The sequence below is a fragment of the Pristis pectinata genome, chromosome 10, assembly GCF_009764475.1.
Source record: "Pristis pectinata isolate sPriPec2 chromosome 10, sPriPec2.1.pri, whole genome shotgun sequence".
In the NCBI taxonomy this organism is placed as follows: Eukaryota; Metazoa; Chordata; class Chondrichthyes; order Rhinopristiformes; family Pristidae; genus Pristis; species Pristis pectinata.
The window spans coordinates 85638579-85656251 of NC_067414.1; the positions used below are offsets into that span (position 1 = coordinate 85638579).

General features: G+C 40.4%; 1 protein-coding gene across 1 annotated transcript in view; it reads right to left on the bottom strand.

Moving 5' to 3' along the window:
• rev3l (REV3 like, DNA directed polymerase zeta catalytic subunit) overlaps nucleotides 1-17673 on the bottom strand; it is a 158891-nt gene that overhangs the window by 64687 nt on the left and 76531 nt on the right. Inside the window, exons 8-12 of the mRNA XM_052024197.1 lie at nucleotides 11142-11226; nucleotides 10918-11054; nucleotides 10000-10125; nucleotides 7527-7773; nucleotides 5407-5540 (exon numbers count right to left, since the gene is read on the bottom strand). Of these exons, the coding sequence (XP_051880157.1) occupies nucleotides 5407-5540; nucleotides 7527-7773; nucleotides 10000-10125; nucleotides 10918-11054; nucleotides 11142-11226 (729 nt within the window). The remainder of the gene's footprint in view (nucleotides 1-5406; nucleotides 5541-7526; nucleotides 7774-9999; nucleotides 10126-10917; nucleotides 11055-11141; nucleotides 11227-17673) is intronic.

Consider the following 17673-nt stretch of genomic DNA (forward strand, 5'->3'; position numbering starts at 1 on the left):
AAGGGCAGCACGGTATTACAACAGTCAGCACTGTTCTCTCAGTGCTCCACGAACTAGAGTTTGATCCTAACCTCAGGTACTGTCCACATGGAGTTTGCACATTCTCTCTGTGACTGCATAGGTCTCCACCAAGTACAGATTCCTCACACTTGCAAAAGATGTGTTGATGAGTTAATCAGCTATTGAAAATTATCTCTTAGTGTAGCTAAGTGGCAAAAAAGAATCAAAGGGGTGTTGAGGGGCACGCGAAAGAAACTGTTGCAGCGGTACAGGTAAACAAGGAGGTCCAATGGGCTGAATAGCCACTTCCTGTTTTGTAATAAATAAGTAATCTATGGGTGTGAAGCTTTCCATAAATGGGGAATAAATACTCCAAAAATATTTGGAGATGGTGACAGCACATCTTTCTGATGTTACCTACAAAAAAAGGCACCAGCTTAAAAATTAGCGTAGGTTAGAAAAATATTTTGGGACATTTCAATGTACCATATTCTTAAAAATACTACACATTCCATGAACATCTTGTATAAAATTTAATGATTATTTGAACTACACAATAAGAGACCTGAATTGTGAAACTGCTCCAAGCCCTCTGAAGGGCTTGTTAAAAAACAAAATCCAAATATAAACTGAGAGCTCATGGCACTTCCCAGGAAATATAAAATCAATAAAAGTTTGCTATGTTTACAATTCCCCTCTTTAAAAGGCAATGAAAGCATTTAAAAATAGAGAAAGCTTTGTGAGTTTAATTACCTTTGCTCAGTACAATCGTACAAAGTCACTAATTCACAAGATAAAAGGCAAACCCATATTTAATATACAACTTAAAGCTCAGATATGTTATCAGTCCACAATCTGGTTCAGTCAGATGTTGTATTTTAGGAAAATTAAATGAATATTTCAGCTTTCATCTTGAAGGAGATTGACTTGTTAATCAATGAACTGTTAACAAAAGAAATGGGAGATTGGGACAAAGAACTGGCTGGGTGATTTTTCAATTAGTTTGAAACTAAAAGGTAGTTTTCTAAATAACCAATTAATGCAACCCACAGGTCTCAGACTTCTTGGGAGTGGATAAAGAAAAGTGGGAATGATTTAGTTAAAACATTTCTGCAAAGAAATGTTGCACAAAGTTCTTTCAGGTTACATTAACCCATGTTGTTAATCTAGCATACATTTAAAATATAAAGCTATTGCTATACAATTACCAGTACATAAGATTATTGGCTCAGATTTTGCGATTCTAAAGCCAGCAAAGCTACTGGTGTTAACAGACATGGCAGTGAAACTGATAATGACTTTGGAAATTCCTCTTCTTCTCAGGCAGTCCCTCAGAGCTGAGGATGACCTGCTGCCATTCCAGTTCTGAAGATTGGAAGACACCTGTCCTTGAAGTTTTTTTTATATAAACATACAGTGGAATTTTCACACAGGCTACCACATGGAAGAGTGAGGTCACAGAACCATAGAATCGTGCAACACAGAAACGGGTTCTTTCAGCCCTTCTTGTTCATGCCAACTGTGATGTCTATTTATGCTAATCCCATTTAGGACCATATCCCTCTACACCTTTCCTATCCAAGTACCTGTCCCAATGCCATTTAAATGTTGTAATTGTATCTGCCTCTATTACCACCTCTGGCAGCTCATTCGAGATAACCATCACTCTCTGCATGAAAAATTTAATCCTCAGAACCTCCTTTAACTTTCTTCCCTCACCTTAAACCTGTGCCCTGAGGTTAAAGACTCCCCTGCCTTAGGATAAAGCCCCTTCCCCCTCTGTGCCAGTGAGAACAAACTCAGCCTATCCAAATTTTCCTTATAACTACAATCCTTGGTCCAGTGACAGGGAGGACCAATGACTGGAGACCTGGCTCTGCTGCACCTCCTTAGTATACACAGCCTCAGTAACTCAATCTTCCTTCAGGGCTGCACCATTTTCAGACCTCTCCAATGGAACCATAAACAGAAACGAGTTTTTAAAGTAGTGTGCATAAGCATAAATTACTCTTCAGCAAAGTCTCTGGCTCTAAAATTAATGCTGATGTATTGCAATGCCTTCAGATATTCCAAAATGACTCAATGCAAAATAAAAACCTCAAAGATACTAGCATTACAGATTCTGTGTTCCAATTATTCAGCACTCTTCAGAATGTTTAAAGACTTAGTCAAAGATTGTGGTGAACAGTGCCCTGCTTGATCTGGTGTGAGATTTCCTTAATGTGAATGGAGAGTCAACCAACTTGATGAATCATGGTTGCTCGATGCCAGTAATCTGAAGCCAAGTAATAAGTAGTTGAAAAACAAGATGTTTTTAAATATTAACTGTTAGAATTTTTTTTTTTGCAAGCTATCTTTGAGGTCAGCAGTAAGCGTCAATGCTTCCCTCAAATTTGAGGCCAATACAAATCAAGAAGGGGCTAACTAAGAATCCTACAATATATATCAGATAACACCCAGCAAGGTTAAACAGCTACTTGCCGAAGCCTAACACCATAAACAAGTTTGTTACTGGACATTTACTAAATTGCTCAGATTTAGAATGTCCACAACTTACTGGGAAATTTTTAGCACTTCCGCAGAATTGTTGGCTCCCCATGCTAGCATCACCAAGTTTGATATTCACACGTGAATATAGAAATGCCAAAGTTGCTGCCTGAAATTTGATGGAGGCGTTACTGACTACATGCTGATGTTGAACTCTAAAGCACACATTTGCTGCAATTTTCAAGGATTTGCACTGAAGTGTCAGCCTGCATCAATTCGATGGAGAGAAGCAACTTTAAAGGACAAATTATATAGGTCTAAAGATGAAATATTTTTAATAGTTTATAAATGATTGTATTTTACTTTTTTAAAACTTTTAATAATTTAGAATTTAATTATTGAAGAACATTTTTTGAATGCTCTTTAATTTCTAACCAGAGTCATTCAGAAACGTTGAAAGCCACTGACACATTCAACAATTGGTTAAGTGGTCTTCAGTTGTTTCATTGATCGATCATATTCAGACTGTTTATGTGACAGCATTACTAATCTGAAGTAAAATGGTACAACTACAGGCTTGTTGCGAAAACCCATTTTGTTCACTAATATTCTTCAAGAAAGGAAATATGTCTAGTCAAGGTGCCCCCCACGCTCAATGTTGTTGACTCTTGACTGGCTCCTTAGCTCAGGCATTGGGGATGCAGGGTAAACAGCAGCTTTACCAATGATATCCAAAATAAATAAAATCTACACTGGGAAAGACAAGGATTAATCAAAATACCTTGATGACATTTAAGAAATGTCTAAATGAACACTAGAATTGCCAAGACATTGAAGGTTATGGATCAAGCGTTGGTAAATAGGATAATATAGATGGGTATTTGATGGTCAGCATGAACACGGTGGAATGAGGGGCCCATTTCTGTGCTGCAATACTACGACTTTCAATAAAAAGCCTCCCAGTCTTCCTGCCTGCTTTCTTTGCATGATTGCTACTTTCTGCCAACGTGGTTCCAAGTCAATTTGACCAAGTGGCCTGTGAAAAAGACAGTCCAAGCTATCAAGGAAGTGAACATTCTAATGAATCCATATTCACTCTGTGCACCCTAATGTCCAAGTGCTGTGCACATATTATTGTCTTCTACACTGTAGGGTAAAAGAACAAACATGCCACAGCAACTTTCTCTCCATGAAGCATCTCCGAAGTTTGGGATGGGAGTATAAATAATTACTATTTTATTCCACAGAGGTTGTTTGCCAAGGCAATGGTTTAGAAGAGGAAACTGCCTTTAAATAACTCAATGACTTAGCAAGATCCTTCAAGGGTGGCAAACTACATTGCAGGGCAGTGTAGTTTGCTAAGTACACTTACAATTCCCATTGAGGTCTCAAGAGTTGTAGGGCTAGAGGAGAGATTCAAAGACACAGAAGACAGTCAGTATTCACAATTTCCACAAATGCTGCTAGAAACACGAGAGCGCCAACTCCTACAAGTGACCTCCATACTTTAATTTATAAAACAACCTCAGTTATTTGGTGCAGAAAAAAGCCTGCAGATGCTAAATATCCAAGACAAAATAGAAAATGCTGTAAGCACTCAGCAGGTTACTTAGCATTCGGGGTAAAGAGAAAAAAAACATTCCGAGTCAAGGACCCCTTGGAAAAATGAGAAAACAAGCACGTTTTAAGTTGCAGAGTGAGGAGTAGAGCAAATTGAGGCAAGGTCTGTGATAAGTTGGAAACAAAAATTGTCAAGGTAAGTTCTTTAAAAGCTGGTAGTTAGAGACAGAAAAGAAATGAAGTGGAAGGATACAGCCACATCTGTGGAAAGAGTGGGAAAAAAAAGTGGTTACTGAAATTGTTAAATTCCATATGAAGTCCCAAGGTCTGCAATGTACCAACGTGGAAAATGAGTGTTGTTCTTTGAGTTTATGTTGACATCATGGAAGCAAAGTACGAGGCTGAAGACAGAGGTTAGAGACGACATGGGGCATAGAATTAAAGTGATAGGCAACCGGAAGCTCAGAGTCACCTTTACAAATTGTAGAGGAAATTGGAAGAATTTACAGCAATTTTTAGATGTTATTACTGGTGACAGTACAACATTAAAAGAGAGCGCTGAAGTTTGCAACTTGTTTAATTTGGGCGATGGTTATAATACACTATCTGATATGTCTGAAACTAGAACTAACCCACCTAGCTTTAAAGAACAATAAAATTTGTATATATAGACTTCATTACCATTTGGAAGATAAATACCAGAAAGCACTGGTTAAAACCTTCTGATTACAGAAGTAATACAATGGTAAGAAAGTTCAGTACAAGAACACTGTCCAAGTTGTTTTTCATAAAAAGATGAAAAGCAGAATAGTCCAATAGAGAGACAACACAGGAAAGTGAGAATTCAGGAATGAATGAAAGTCATTGAAGGTAATGATAAATAGCTGTGTCAATCCTAATCAAGAATCTATGACCCTAAATCATAAATGAATACACTGGGGACCCTGCAGTTGCAGGTGTTGTCAGAGACCATTATTTTAATAAATTCAACTTTTGTTTTAAAACAAGCTACTGTAAAGATTACCCTTTTAAGCCAATGATCAAGACCTTGGATTTGTGGAGGATTTTAAATTAAAGAGAGTGCACACAAGACATGGGTATTGAAATTCTTCTGTACATTGCAAATAAGCAAATTAGAGCAAGTCTCAAATTTGTAGCTGTCTGTGTGAAGGAAGATGACCAGGAAAAGTGTGTAGTTGCAGTTTTTACATCAGAGGAGATGATGTCCCACAGCCCAATGAATGGCTAAAAGATTAATTCAACTTGGTGTCAAGTAAAATTAAGCAAGTGCTCGCCTTGTAAGCCAATCTAGCTCTTCAATACTCAAGGGGTAACAGCACAGCCAATTATGTCACTTACCAGTGTTCTCATCTGCAGCCCCATCAAGCTGAGGAATAGAAAGATTAGCCATCATGTTCCCATTTCCTATCTGACCATCAGAGAACGCATTATCTTCCTCTGAAGAGCAGTCACTTGCATTCTTTTCTGAAAATCTGAAAGATTTTTTTTAAAGTAACTCTGCAAAAGTATTCATGTGTTTCAAGAGCTTTCAGCACTAACAGTATTCTATAAGATTAGAAAGCATGCTGCAGTCATGACCCATTTACCAAATACACTTAATTACAGAGTCAATTCAGAAAATAAAAACAGAACTTTAAACTTGGTCTCCTCCCTTAGAGAATGTCAGAAGATAATTAAATTCTGTAGATTTTGGTTGTTGTACATTTCTAAAAATTTCTTACAGTTACAAGATGTGCGAATTATTGGGTGGTTTTGCACCCTTCTACATGATTAAATCAAGACAGCAGGTAGGCAAAAGGGTAGTCGTTGTGGGGGCAATGGAATCAATGACAAGAAGAGTATGTAGTGAGGGCTTATGAACCTGGCTCTGGACAGCCCAATGTTTATCTTCATAAAATAAGATTCATACAAGATAGTTATACAAGCAGTTAGTTAACAAGAGGGCAATGGAGATCTTGGTGCAATTTACACACGTGGATGTAGAAGACAAAATCCATCAACAATGGATCTCAGGGTCATTCCAAAATGCAACAGAGGGTCCTGGATGCAGTAAGGATTGTATGACTAAGAGTGGAACCAACCACGTAAAGTCCTACAAAGTTAGGCAACAGTGGGGAAGGAATGGAAGAGGGGCTCTACTGTGGACTGTAGAAGAGTTCAAGGAGCAATAGTTCACTGCAGTCAGAAGGAGTGACATTCGTGGCCATCTGTGCCTTAGGAAGGATGGCGACAAGGTTGGAGAAATTCAAATATATACATAGATGGTAAAGATCTGCCAAGAAATGATCCTTCAACAGGGAAGGGAAATGGAAATTATGTTTTAGTTGGCTTGGCAGTAAACCTTTTCCTGAGTTGAAAGCTGACGTTTATTTCAAAGGGAAGGATGTTGGATGGACATAAAGACAGGTCATAAAGACATGAACTTGGTCTGTTTATTCATTCAGGGAGATCATGGTTGATTTATAACTTAACACCATCCAAGTGTCTTAGATCACATCTCTTATTACCCTGGTACAGTAAAAAAAAGATCGAATTTTATGAAACTGAGTGAACATTTATGTCTTTTAATGAGAGAAACCCTTTGCATTAAAGTAGTGCTTCTTAACTTATCTCGTATGTGGAATGACTTCAATTTTAACATTATAGCCTCTTGTCCTAGAATTCATGAACAAAAGTTGAGAGCACAAGATGAAAGATGGGAAAAGGAGTAGGACTCTAAAAGTTGAGTGAACAGGGGAGGAAAAGAGATTTAGGTTAATGTTGAAACAAGGCAGGCAGAAATGGGAGCAACTAAATAGTTATAATGAATAAGAAATGTCTGAAAAGCTGACCAGTGGAAAGGGGATGGTAAGGGATTTAAATAAAATGTTTGTTAAGACTAATAAGCCAGAGCCTAACCTGCTTTGACGAGGTGCAATACTGGTCAGCTATACAAATCTTGCCACAGCTGCTAGGGAATTTAAATGCAAGTAATTAAGTGAATTTGGAATGAAAGTTAGTACTAGTAATAGTGACCAGGAAACTATTGGATTGTCATGAAATAAAAATCCAGAAAGTGCTGCACACGTTGGAGATCTGAAATAAAAACAGAATATGCTGGAAACACTCAACAGGTCTGGAAGCTTCTGTAGAGAAAGAAACAGAATTAATGTTTCAGGTCAATGACCTTTCACCAGAGTGTTGCTAAAATCCATCTGGTTCGAAAACATATTCTAGGAAAAGGAATCCACCATCCTAACCTGGTCTGGCATTTAGGCAACTCCAGAAACTCAGTTCAGGGGGTGGGGGAGTTTAGGAATGGTCAAGAAATGCTGGCTTTGCCAGCAACATCCACATGACATGAATGAATAAATAAATCAATAAGTAAAACATGAATAATATTAAATACTTGAAACTAAATCACAGAAAGTACAATGTGCATCCAAGAGTTTAATGTTCTATATAAATAAATTCCATACCTCATTTTCCTAACAGGATCCAGAAGATCACCATCCCATCGCTGAGACATTATTAGACTAAGTTCCAACTCTTCTTTCTGGACTTCAGGTTCATTTTCTTCATCATCACTGTTCTGCTGGTAGCTGTGGTTTCCTGAAGGTTGTTGATGTGAAGACCTACCAGGCACAAAGGGGGTTCTTGCCATGCCATACTCATCTTCCTCCAGTCCAGCCAACAGATGAACCATTGCCTGGTCCTGACTGGCATCTATTTGAATAGCCAATGTTGAAGATATGTCATTTTGGAAACAGCACGAAAAATACAATACTGAATGTACAGCAGCAAATTATTAACAACAGTAATATTTATATTTGAGCAAGGGAATGAAGGGAAGGGTTGTGTTGAGAGTAGGAACAATGGGCAGGGCAAATGAGCACAAGTCTACAAGTAGCCAAGTGTGAAGCATGAAGGAGGATTGGAATGAGTACAGCACACTTGTTTGCAATATTATTCCACCAGGTAATTAAAGCAGTATTAGGTAAACAGTACTTGAGTTTACTGAAATCTTAGTTTCAAGTTTTGATAAAGTGTGTGTGTGTGGGTGGGGGCGGTGTAACTGGGTATGTAAACTGTGATCAGAAACTCAGATTTGCAGTTTGAGAATAACCTATAACAGTAACTTATTAGGGGAAAAAGAGTCAAAGTCAGGATTTTCAACTTTATAAGAGGTGGCAAGGAGCCAGGGGTAAGGGATTGAGAGGGGTTAGGAAGTTTTGATAAAGTGTGTGTGTGTGGGTGGGGGCGGTGTAACTGGGTATGTAAACTGTGATCAGAAACTCAGATTTGCAGTTTGAGAATAACCTATAACAGTAACTTATTAGGGGAAAAAGAGTCAAAGTCAGGATTTTCAACTTTATAAGAGGTGGCAAGGAGCCAGGGGTAAGGGATTGAGAGGGGTTAGGAGACGGAAAGCTGTTCCCTTTTCAATTTAGCATGAAAAACAGAATCATAGCTTTAAGTTTAAGTAATTCAAACATGTATTAGCTAAGAGAATCTCTCAGAAAGGCTGACCCAAAACATTGCACTAACTGCTGCTGCTGCTGCTGTTTTGTCTGTGCTCCAGCACATGGACACTGGTTTTAAAGTCATAGAGAATCCAGCACAGAAACGGGCCTTTCTGCCCAGCATATCATGTTGTCAATACTATTCCCATTTACCAGCATTTAGTCCATAGTCTACTATGCCTTGGCAATCCAAGTGCTCATCTAGATGTTTCTTAAATGTTCTGAGAGTACCTGCTTTCATCACCTTCTCAGTGTGTTCCAGATTCCAAATATATCTGGGTGAAAGTATTCTTCCTCCGATTCCCCTCCAAGCCTCTTACTCCTCACTTATACCTATTCCTTCTAGTCTTAGGCAACTCTGCCATGTGGAAAAATGTCTTACAATCTACCCTATGTATGCCTCTCATAATATTGTATACCTTTGTCAGGTCCCCCCCTCAGCCTCTTCTGCTCCAAGAAAAACAAACCCAGCCTATCCGGTCTCTCTTCACAACCAAATCATTCTATCCCAGGCAACATCCTGTTTACATCAATGGTTCTGAGGTCGAGAGGGTTGAGAGTTTCAAGTTCCTGAGAGTGAATATCACCAATAGCCTGTCCTGGTCCAGCCACACAAACACTATGGCCAAGAAAGCTCACCAGCACCTCTGCTTCCTCAGAAGGCTAAAGAAATTTGGCATGTCCCCATCAACCCTCACCAACTTTTATCAATGCACCACAGAAAGCATCCTATCCTGATGCATCACGGCTTGGTATGGCAACTGCTCTGCCCATGACCACAAGAAACTGCAGAGCGTTGTGGACATAACTCAGCACATCATGGAAACCAGCCTCCCCTCCAGGCACTCTGTTTACACCTCGCAGCCTCAGTAAAGCAGCCAGCATAATCAAAGACCCCATCTACCCTGGATATTCTCTTCTCCTCCCTCTGATCATGTAGAAGATGTAAAAGCCTGAAAGCACGTATCAACAGGCTCAAGGCCAGCTTCCATCCTGTTATAAAACTATTGAACAGTCCCCTAGTATGATAAAATGGAATCTTGACCTCACAATCTGCCTTGTTATGACCTTGCACCTTATTGCCTTCCTGCACTGCACTCTCTATATAACGGTAACACTTTATTCTGTATTTTGTTATTGTTTTACCTTGTACTACCTCAATGGATTGTTGTAATGAATTGATCTGTATGAATGGTATACAAGACAAGTTTTTCACTGTGTCTTGGTACATGTGACAATAAACCAACTTACATCCTAGTGAATCTCCTCTGCAGCATAATATCATCTTTCCTTTATATAGATATTCAGTTTAGGAAATTTCATCAAGGATTTTTATCTACATCAACTGGTGGGTGTTGAATTAAATCTGTTTGCATGATAGACAAATACCTCAATGGCATAAAATGGATGTTGAACCTTACATACTCACTGAGAATTGGATTCTGAATTAACCTTTGTGACGAAGGATGGAACGTCTGACTATTATCCATTATATTTAGAATAGTTTCTTCATCAACTATCGCTTCTTCAGTCTCTGCATTTCCTTGGCTCACTCCTTTAATTGTGAGAATAGAGTTAGGGTTGGGGTTGGAGGAAAGTCATTCAATTTTTATTTTGAAAAACTTAAGCTTCAAATAGTTCCCTTTGTGAAAAGACTTATCCAATAAATCCACATCATTCTTGAGCTGAAGATTTGAAAGTACATAACTTGTATTACACATTTCCTATTTCAGAGAAGCAGAATGTACCGTAAACCTCAATTAAAATTTTATTAGTTTATCCAGGAAAAAAGTTTAAAACTTTCCCAAGTGTCTCAGTAGAAATTGAACAAGAGACACCTTAACCAAAACAGCACAGGACTGATTGTCTTCACATTGTATTCAGCTTTCAGTGACCGTTGTTCAGTAAATTAGCTTACATATTCTTTTAAACAAGTGTTGCCTTTCCAAGTTTAGCCACATATCAGAAACAGGACAGGCTGAAGTTACGTACTCAGCCTTTGAATGAGGGCTCAGAGAAAATGATCTCGAAAGGTATTAACTTAGTATTAGGATAAATTATTCCATTAGACTAAAGGGGGCTTTGCCCGCCATTGAATGATCACCACTTGGCACTTGTAATGTTAGAACCAGCACCAGAGTCCATCAATTTGAAGACAACATTTACTCAAAGAATAAAATTGCAAATCATTTAATAAACAAATAGTTTTAATCTATGTTGGTTAACATTACAGGACTCCTTGTGTTCTGGCTAGAGAGGTTGACAGAAAATAGAGTTAACAATATAGGTTACAGACCTTATAGTAAAAAGTGACTCAGATGCAGTCTTACCAAACATGGTTACATACCTTGCTTATCATTATGTATCTCAACCAGATTGGCAGGTGTGCAGGAAATGGCTTCAGGTGATGATGCAGTCATGTGCAAGGTCAAGTTTGAAGTGAGTGTTTCAAATTCTTCATTTTCCAAATACTGGGACAAATATCTTGTTTTAAACAGCAAAGATATAGAGTTTTAAAACTTTGATCAAAATGATGAAAATAACATAAATGAGAAAAAAGAAGCTCCTTACACAGAATAGTTATTCTGTTGCAGAATCTCCTTTATTCTGCGTTGGAAGGTCCTTTCACTCTCTGTTACTTGTACAGATCCACGATCTGCAAATAAAAAACAAACACCATCAGAATATCTAATACAATAATTAATTAAATGCAAAATACTTTGGGTCATTTTGAGGATTTCATAACACTATTACATAAACGCTTTGTGTTTCTGGAGAACAAATTACGCCATGGGTTTCAGTGATTCAAATCTGGGTTATTCTGATGGTTAACAGGCAGCCTTTTAATTATCCTTTTTTTTTCTCTATTTCTTTGCCAAAACAACATCTACTACACTGAATTACTTAATATAGACATAAGTTTACAGAGTCTTTAATAGGTCGTTAGTGAAAAGAATCAATACAAGAATTTTTTTTTGATGGCAGGTGTAATCCTTTTATCGGCATAATCCTTCTTTACTGTGGCATTATGGGAATTTGCCACTTTGTCTATAGCAATCCCCAACATCGAGCATTGTGCACTTCATTCACGAAGACTTCCATGAGGATTCTCACCACATTTTGAATTTTATTGCTCAAAAGCCATGATTATTAGATGGCTGTCCAGAGTGATACAAGAAAAAACTCATTCTCATTCAGAACAAGAGTTGCTTGGAGTGATTCATACTGCAGATCATTTCTAAAGAATCAACATACTTAGCAATGGGCAAAGGGCTTAGAATTTCCTGAACTCTACAAAAAGAAAAACTGCCTCCAGAAACCAGCTGGTTTAGAGAAATATCTTGCAAGGAATCTTGAACCTGGAGGTTCTGTCTCAGAAGCTTGTTTTTGAGATGATGCTTATTACTTAAAATGTACCACTCAGATCATGCTACTTTTATACTTCACTCTGCATTGTTCTACATGGAACCATCCATTCGCACCCCATCACATGCTTATCTGGTTTCCAGATACACAAGGTTGAATCCAACCATGAAAAGTGAGGAATTTAAATTTAAATAATTAAATAAAACTGGAATTAACTTGGAGAGAGAAACAATTCTGCAGATGCTGGAATCCGGAGCAATACACAAGAAGTGCTGGAGGAACTCAGCAGATCAGACAGCCAGTCCTGATGAAGGGTTTCAGCCCTAAATGTCAACTGTTTATTTCCCTCCATGGATGCTGCCTGACCTGCTGAGTTCCTCCAGCACTTTTTGTGGAATTAACCTGGTCCATTTAGCAGTAACCACGAAACCATTCATCTGCTTCACTGATGTTCTTCAAAGGAGGAAATCTTCCATCCTTAGAGTCTAGCCTGCATACAACTCTAGTCTCACCAATGGAGGCGACTCTTAACTACTCCCTCAGATCAGGAGCAATGGAGGATAGGTGGCACAGTGGCACTACAACTCTGGTACCATCTGTGTGGAGTTTGGATGTTTTCCCTGTGACTGAGGAGCCAACACATTCGATCACTGTTAAACCACCGTCAAGAATGCTTACTGTGCCATCCCGCGCCCGCATGTCAGCAAGTCCGATCACCTGGCCATACTTCTACCATTGACATAAAGGCAGAGATGGAGGACCGCGAAGGTATGGTCAAGGGAGGCGGAGGAGTGTTTACAGGACTGCTTTGAATTGGTGGACTGGATCATATTCAGGGATTCGTCTTTGGATTTGAATGAATATGCCACAGCCGTCACCGGCTTCATCATGACGTATATGGATGAATGTGTGCCTAGCTCTGGACAACATACCGAGTTTTCCCAAACAAGAAACCTTGAATGAACCAGGAGATTTGCAGTCTGCTGAAAACTAGATTTGTGGCATTCAAGACCGGCAATCCAGAACCCTACAAGAAGTCCGGGTACGGCCTATGGAAGGCCATCGGGAGAGCGAAACGGCAATTCAGTGTGAAGTTAGATACATAACTGGACGCACAACAGCTGTGGCAGGGTTTGCATGCCATTACTTCCTAAAATGACAAACCTAACAGCATAAATGGCAGTAATGCTTCACTTCCTGATAAGCTCAATGCCTTTTATGCACACTTTGAAAGGGAGAATAACACTGCACCTGTGCGAATCCCCACAGCATCTGGTGACCCTGTGATCTCTGTCTCAGAGGCAGAAGTCAGAATATCCTTCAGTCAGAGGTTCCCACCTGCTTCAAAAGGGCATCAATCATATCAGTGCCCAAGAAGAGCAGTGTGAGCTATTGACCGGTAGCACTCACATCCACTATGATGAAGTGCTTTGAGTGGTTGGCCATGGCTAGAATTAACTCCTGCCTGAGCAAGGACCTGGACCCCCTGCAATTTGCCTACCACCACAACAGGTCTACAGCAGATGCAATTTCACTGGCTCGATATCGGCTTTGGAGCATCTAGACAACAGCAAAACCTACGTCAGGCTGCTGTTCATTGATTACATCTCGGTGTTCAACACCATCACCCGCTCAATACCAATTAATAAGCTTCAAAACCTGGGCCTCAGTACCTCCCTCTGCAACTGGATCCTCGACTTCCTTATAGGGAAGACCACAGTCAGTGTGGATCGGTAGTAACGTCTCCTCCTCACTGACAATCAACACAGGTGCACCTCAAGGATGCACGCTTAACCCACTGCTCTACTCTCTATACACTCATGACTGTGTGGCTAGGCACAGCTCAAACATCATCTATAAATTTGCAGAGGACATCACTGGCAGAATCTCAGGTGGCAACAAGGAGGTGGCGTACAGGAGTGAGATAGGTCAGCTGGTTGAGCAGTGTCGCAACAACAACCTCACACTCAACGTCAGCAAGACCAAGGAATTGATTGTGGACTTCAGGAAGGGGAAGTCGGGAGAACACACACCAGTCCTCACTGAGGGGTCAGTGGTGGAAAGGGTGAGCAGCTTCAAGTTCCTGGGCATCAACATCTGAGATTGGGGCCAATCATGAAGAAGGCACACCAGCGGCTCTACTTCATTGGGAATTTGAGATTTGGTATGTCACCAAAGACTCTTGCAAATTTCTACAGATGTACGGTGGAGAGCATTCTGACTCGTTACATCACCACCTGGTATGGAGCCTACAACGTTCAGGATCGAAAGAGGCTGCAGAGGGTTGTAGACTCAGCCAGCTTCATCACAGGCACAGTTCTCCCAGCCATCAAGGATATCTTCAAGATACGGTGCCTCAAGAAGGCAGCATCCCTCATTAGGGACCCTCACCACCCAGGACATGCCCTCTTGACATTACTACCATCAGGGAGGAGGTACAGGAGCCTGAAGACCCACACTCAACGTTTCAGGAACAGCTTCTTCCCCTCCACCATCAGATTTCTGAACTGTCCATGAATGCTACCTCGTTATTCCTCTTTTGCACTATTTATTTTTGTAACTTATAGTAATTTTTATGTCTTGCACTGTACCGCTGCTGCAAAATAACAAATTTCACAACATATGTCAGTGATGATAAACCTGATTTTGATTGCGTGTTTCCCCCAGTCCTCTGGTTTCCTCCCACATCCCAAAGAGGTACTGGTTGTTAATTTAATTGGCTACAGTAAATTGTCAGTAGGTGGGTGGTGAGAGAATCAGGGAATGTTAACAGGTATGAGAGAGAGAAGAGATGGTTACAAGGAAAATATCTGAGGGAATGGGATTAATGAGATTGCTCTGAGAGCTGGTATTGACTCAATAAGCTGAAGAGCCAAATTCACTAGGAGATATACATTAAGACATTAATGAGACTGCTCACACTGGTATACAGTAAGCTCTGACACAGAACATCCTAACACAGAAAGAGGCCTTTAGGCCCAACTCATCTGTGCTGACCAAGTTGCCTAATTGAGCTAGTCCCATCTGCCTGCATTTAGCTCATATCCCTCTAAATCTCTATCCATGTAACAAATGCCTTTTAAATGTCATAATTGTACCTGCCCCTACCACTTCCTTTGGCAGCTTGTTCCATATACCCAGCACTCTCTATGTGGAAATACTTGCCTCTTAAGTCCCCTTTCAATCTTTCCCTTCTCACATTAAACCTATGCAGTCTAGTTTTGGACTCCTCTACCCTGGGGTAAAGACATTGGCTATTCACCTTACCCATGCCCCACCATGATTTTATAAACTTTTATAAGGTCACCCCTTAGCCTCCTACGCTCTGGGGGAAAAAAGAAGTCCTAGTCTATCCAGCCTCTCCTTATAATCCAAGCCCTCCAGTCCCGGTAACATCTTTGTAAATCTTTTTAGCATCCTCTCCAGCTTAATGACATCCTTCCTAGAGCAGGGCAACAGAACTATATGCAATACTCCAAGTGGGGCCTTACCAACGGCTTGTACAGCTGATGTGATGCACAAATAATTTGAGTAACACAGCGATCACTGGTTCAGATTCCCTCCCCACATCCCCAACGGATGAAAAAAAAGGCACATCCACCCCATTCAAATCTATGAAAACTGTGAATATTCCTAAATTAGGAGACCTATCCCATTGACTCATTCAGCAGCAACCTAACATGGCTAATAGGTTTGCAGATGACACTAAAAAAGATGGGGTCATTGACAGTGAAAATGACTGTTAGGATTTGCAGGGGGATCTTGATCAGCTAGGTAAGTGGGCCGAGGAATGGCAAATGCAGTTTAATTCAGATATGTGCGAGGTATTGCATTTTGGGAAGATAAGTGAGGGTAGGACTTTCACAGTGAATGGCAGGGCCCTGGGGAGTGTTGTAAAACAGAAGGACCTAGGAATACAAGTACATAGTTCCCTGAAAGTGGTGTTGCAGGTACACAGGATGGTGAAGGCGGCTTTTGGCATGCTGGCCTTGATCAGTCAGGGCACTGATATAGAAGTTGGGATGTATGTTCCAGCTGTACAAGACATTGGTAAGGCCACATTTGGAATATTGCGTTCAGTTTTGGAACACCCTGCAATAGGAAAGATGCAATTAAGCTGGAAAGAATGCAGAAGAGATTTATGAGGATGTTGCTGGGACTCAAGGGACTGCGTTATGGAGAGAGGTTGAGCAGGTTGGGCCTTCTTTCATTGGAGTGTAGGAGAATGAGGGGTGATCTTATAGAGGTGTACAAGATCACGAGGGGCATAGATAGGGTCAATGCTCAGTCTTTTTCCAAGGGTTGGGGAATTGAGAACTAGAGGGCATAGGTTTAAGATGAGAGGGGAAAAATTTAATAGGAACCTGAGGGGTAACTTTTTTTTTTACCCAGAGGGTGGTCAGTATATGGAATGAGCTGCCAGAGGAAGTGGCTGAGGCAGGTATATTAACAACATTTAAAAGGCATTTGAACAGCTACATGGATAGGAATAGTTTAGAGGGTTATGGGCTAAACGCTAGCAAATGGTACTAGATTAGATGGGAACCTTGGTCGGCATGGAACATTTGGGCCAAATTGCCCGTTTCTGCGCTGTATGATTCTATGACTCTATCACAGTCAGATACAGAATCAACACCTTAGAGGCAATGCCTCAAATTCTATCACTATTTCTGGATTTACCTTCTTTCACTAGCAGGGACCACAGAGTTGGTACCGCAGTGGAAACCCAAGGACCCTGCGGGTACTCAGTGTTGACTCAGGTTAACAGGATTTTGAGGCATCAAATGCTAGAAGGGAAACCAGAATTACCACTTACCAGCCTCCCTCAGCTGATGACATGCTGAGCACTAGGTGGCACTGAGCATGGTATGAACACAGAGGGTAATCTGGGTAGGGGTCTTCAATGTCCATCACCAAGGATAGCTTGGTAGCATCACCAATTGTGCTGATGGAAGCTGACAGAATCCTAAAGAACACTGCTGACAAACTGGGTCTGCAGCAGTTAGTGAGAAAACCAACACGAGCAGAAAAACTACTTAACCTTGTCTTGACTAATAGATCACAGATTCACATTTCCATTACATCATTGGTAGGAGTGACTACCACGCAGTGCCTGTGGAGATTGAACCCTGGCAGCAGCAAAGACACTCTCTTTTGTTGTGTGTGGCATTCCTACTCCTGAATGGATAGATTTTAAGCATACCTAGCAGTTCAAAACTAGCCATGGGCAAAAATCCCAGCTATCATTTTAACTGTAGCATTGACAAAGTGTTCCAGAATTAATTGTACTGAAGCTGCTTGGATAAAAGCACATCACTTATGTCTTCCAGCTAACGTGGAAAATTATCCAGTTTGCTCCTGTCCCAAACAGCAAGACAAATTTAATCTAACCAACTTCTGCTCCATCATTCTGTTCCTATTCATTAGAAAATCACTGGAAGGCATTGCTGGCATCTTGCCAATAAATTGCTCAATTTGCATTTTGCAAAGACCCTTTTACTTCACACCTCATTGTTGTTCATGGTTTAATCAAGCCTGTAGGGTGGAATTCAAAAGGCAAGGTAAATGTGCCAGTCATATGAACTAGGAGCAGTATGCTTCAGCCTCTCAGGCCAGCTCCCGCACTTAATAAGATCACAGCTGATCTGATTCTAATCTCAACTCAGCATCTCCCCACAGTATCCTTTCAACACCCCCACCAGCATATCAAGCATTTACCTTAAAAATATTCACCACC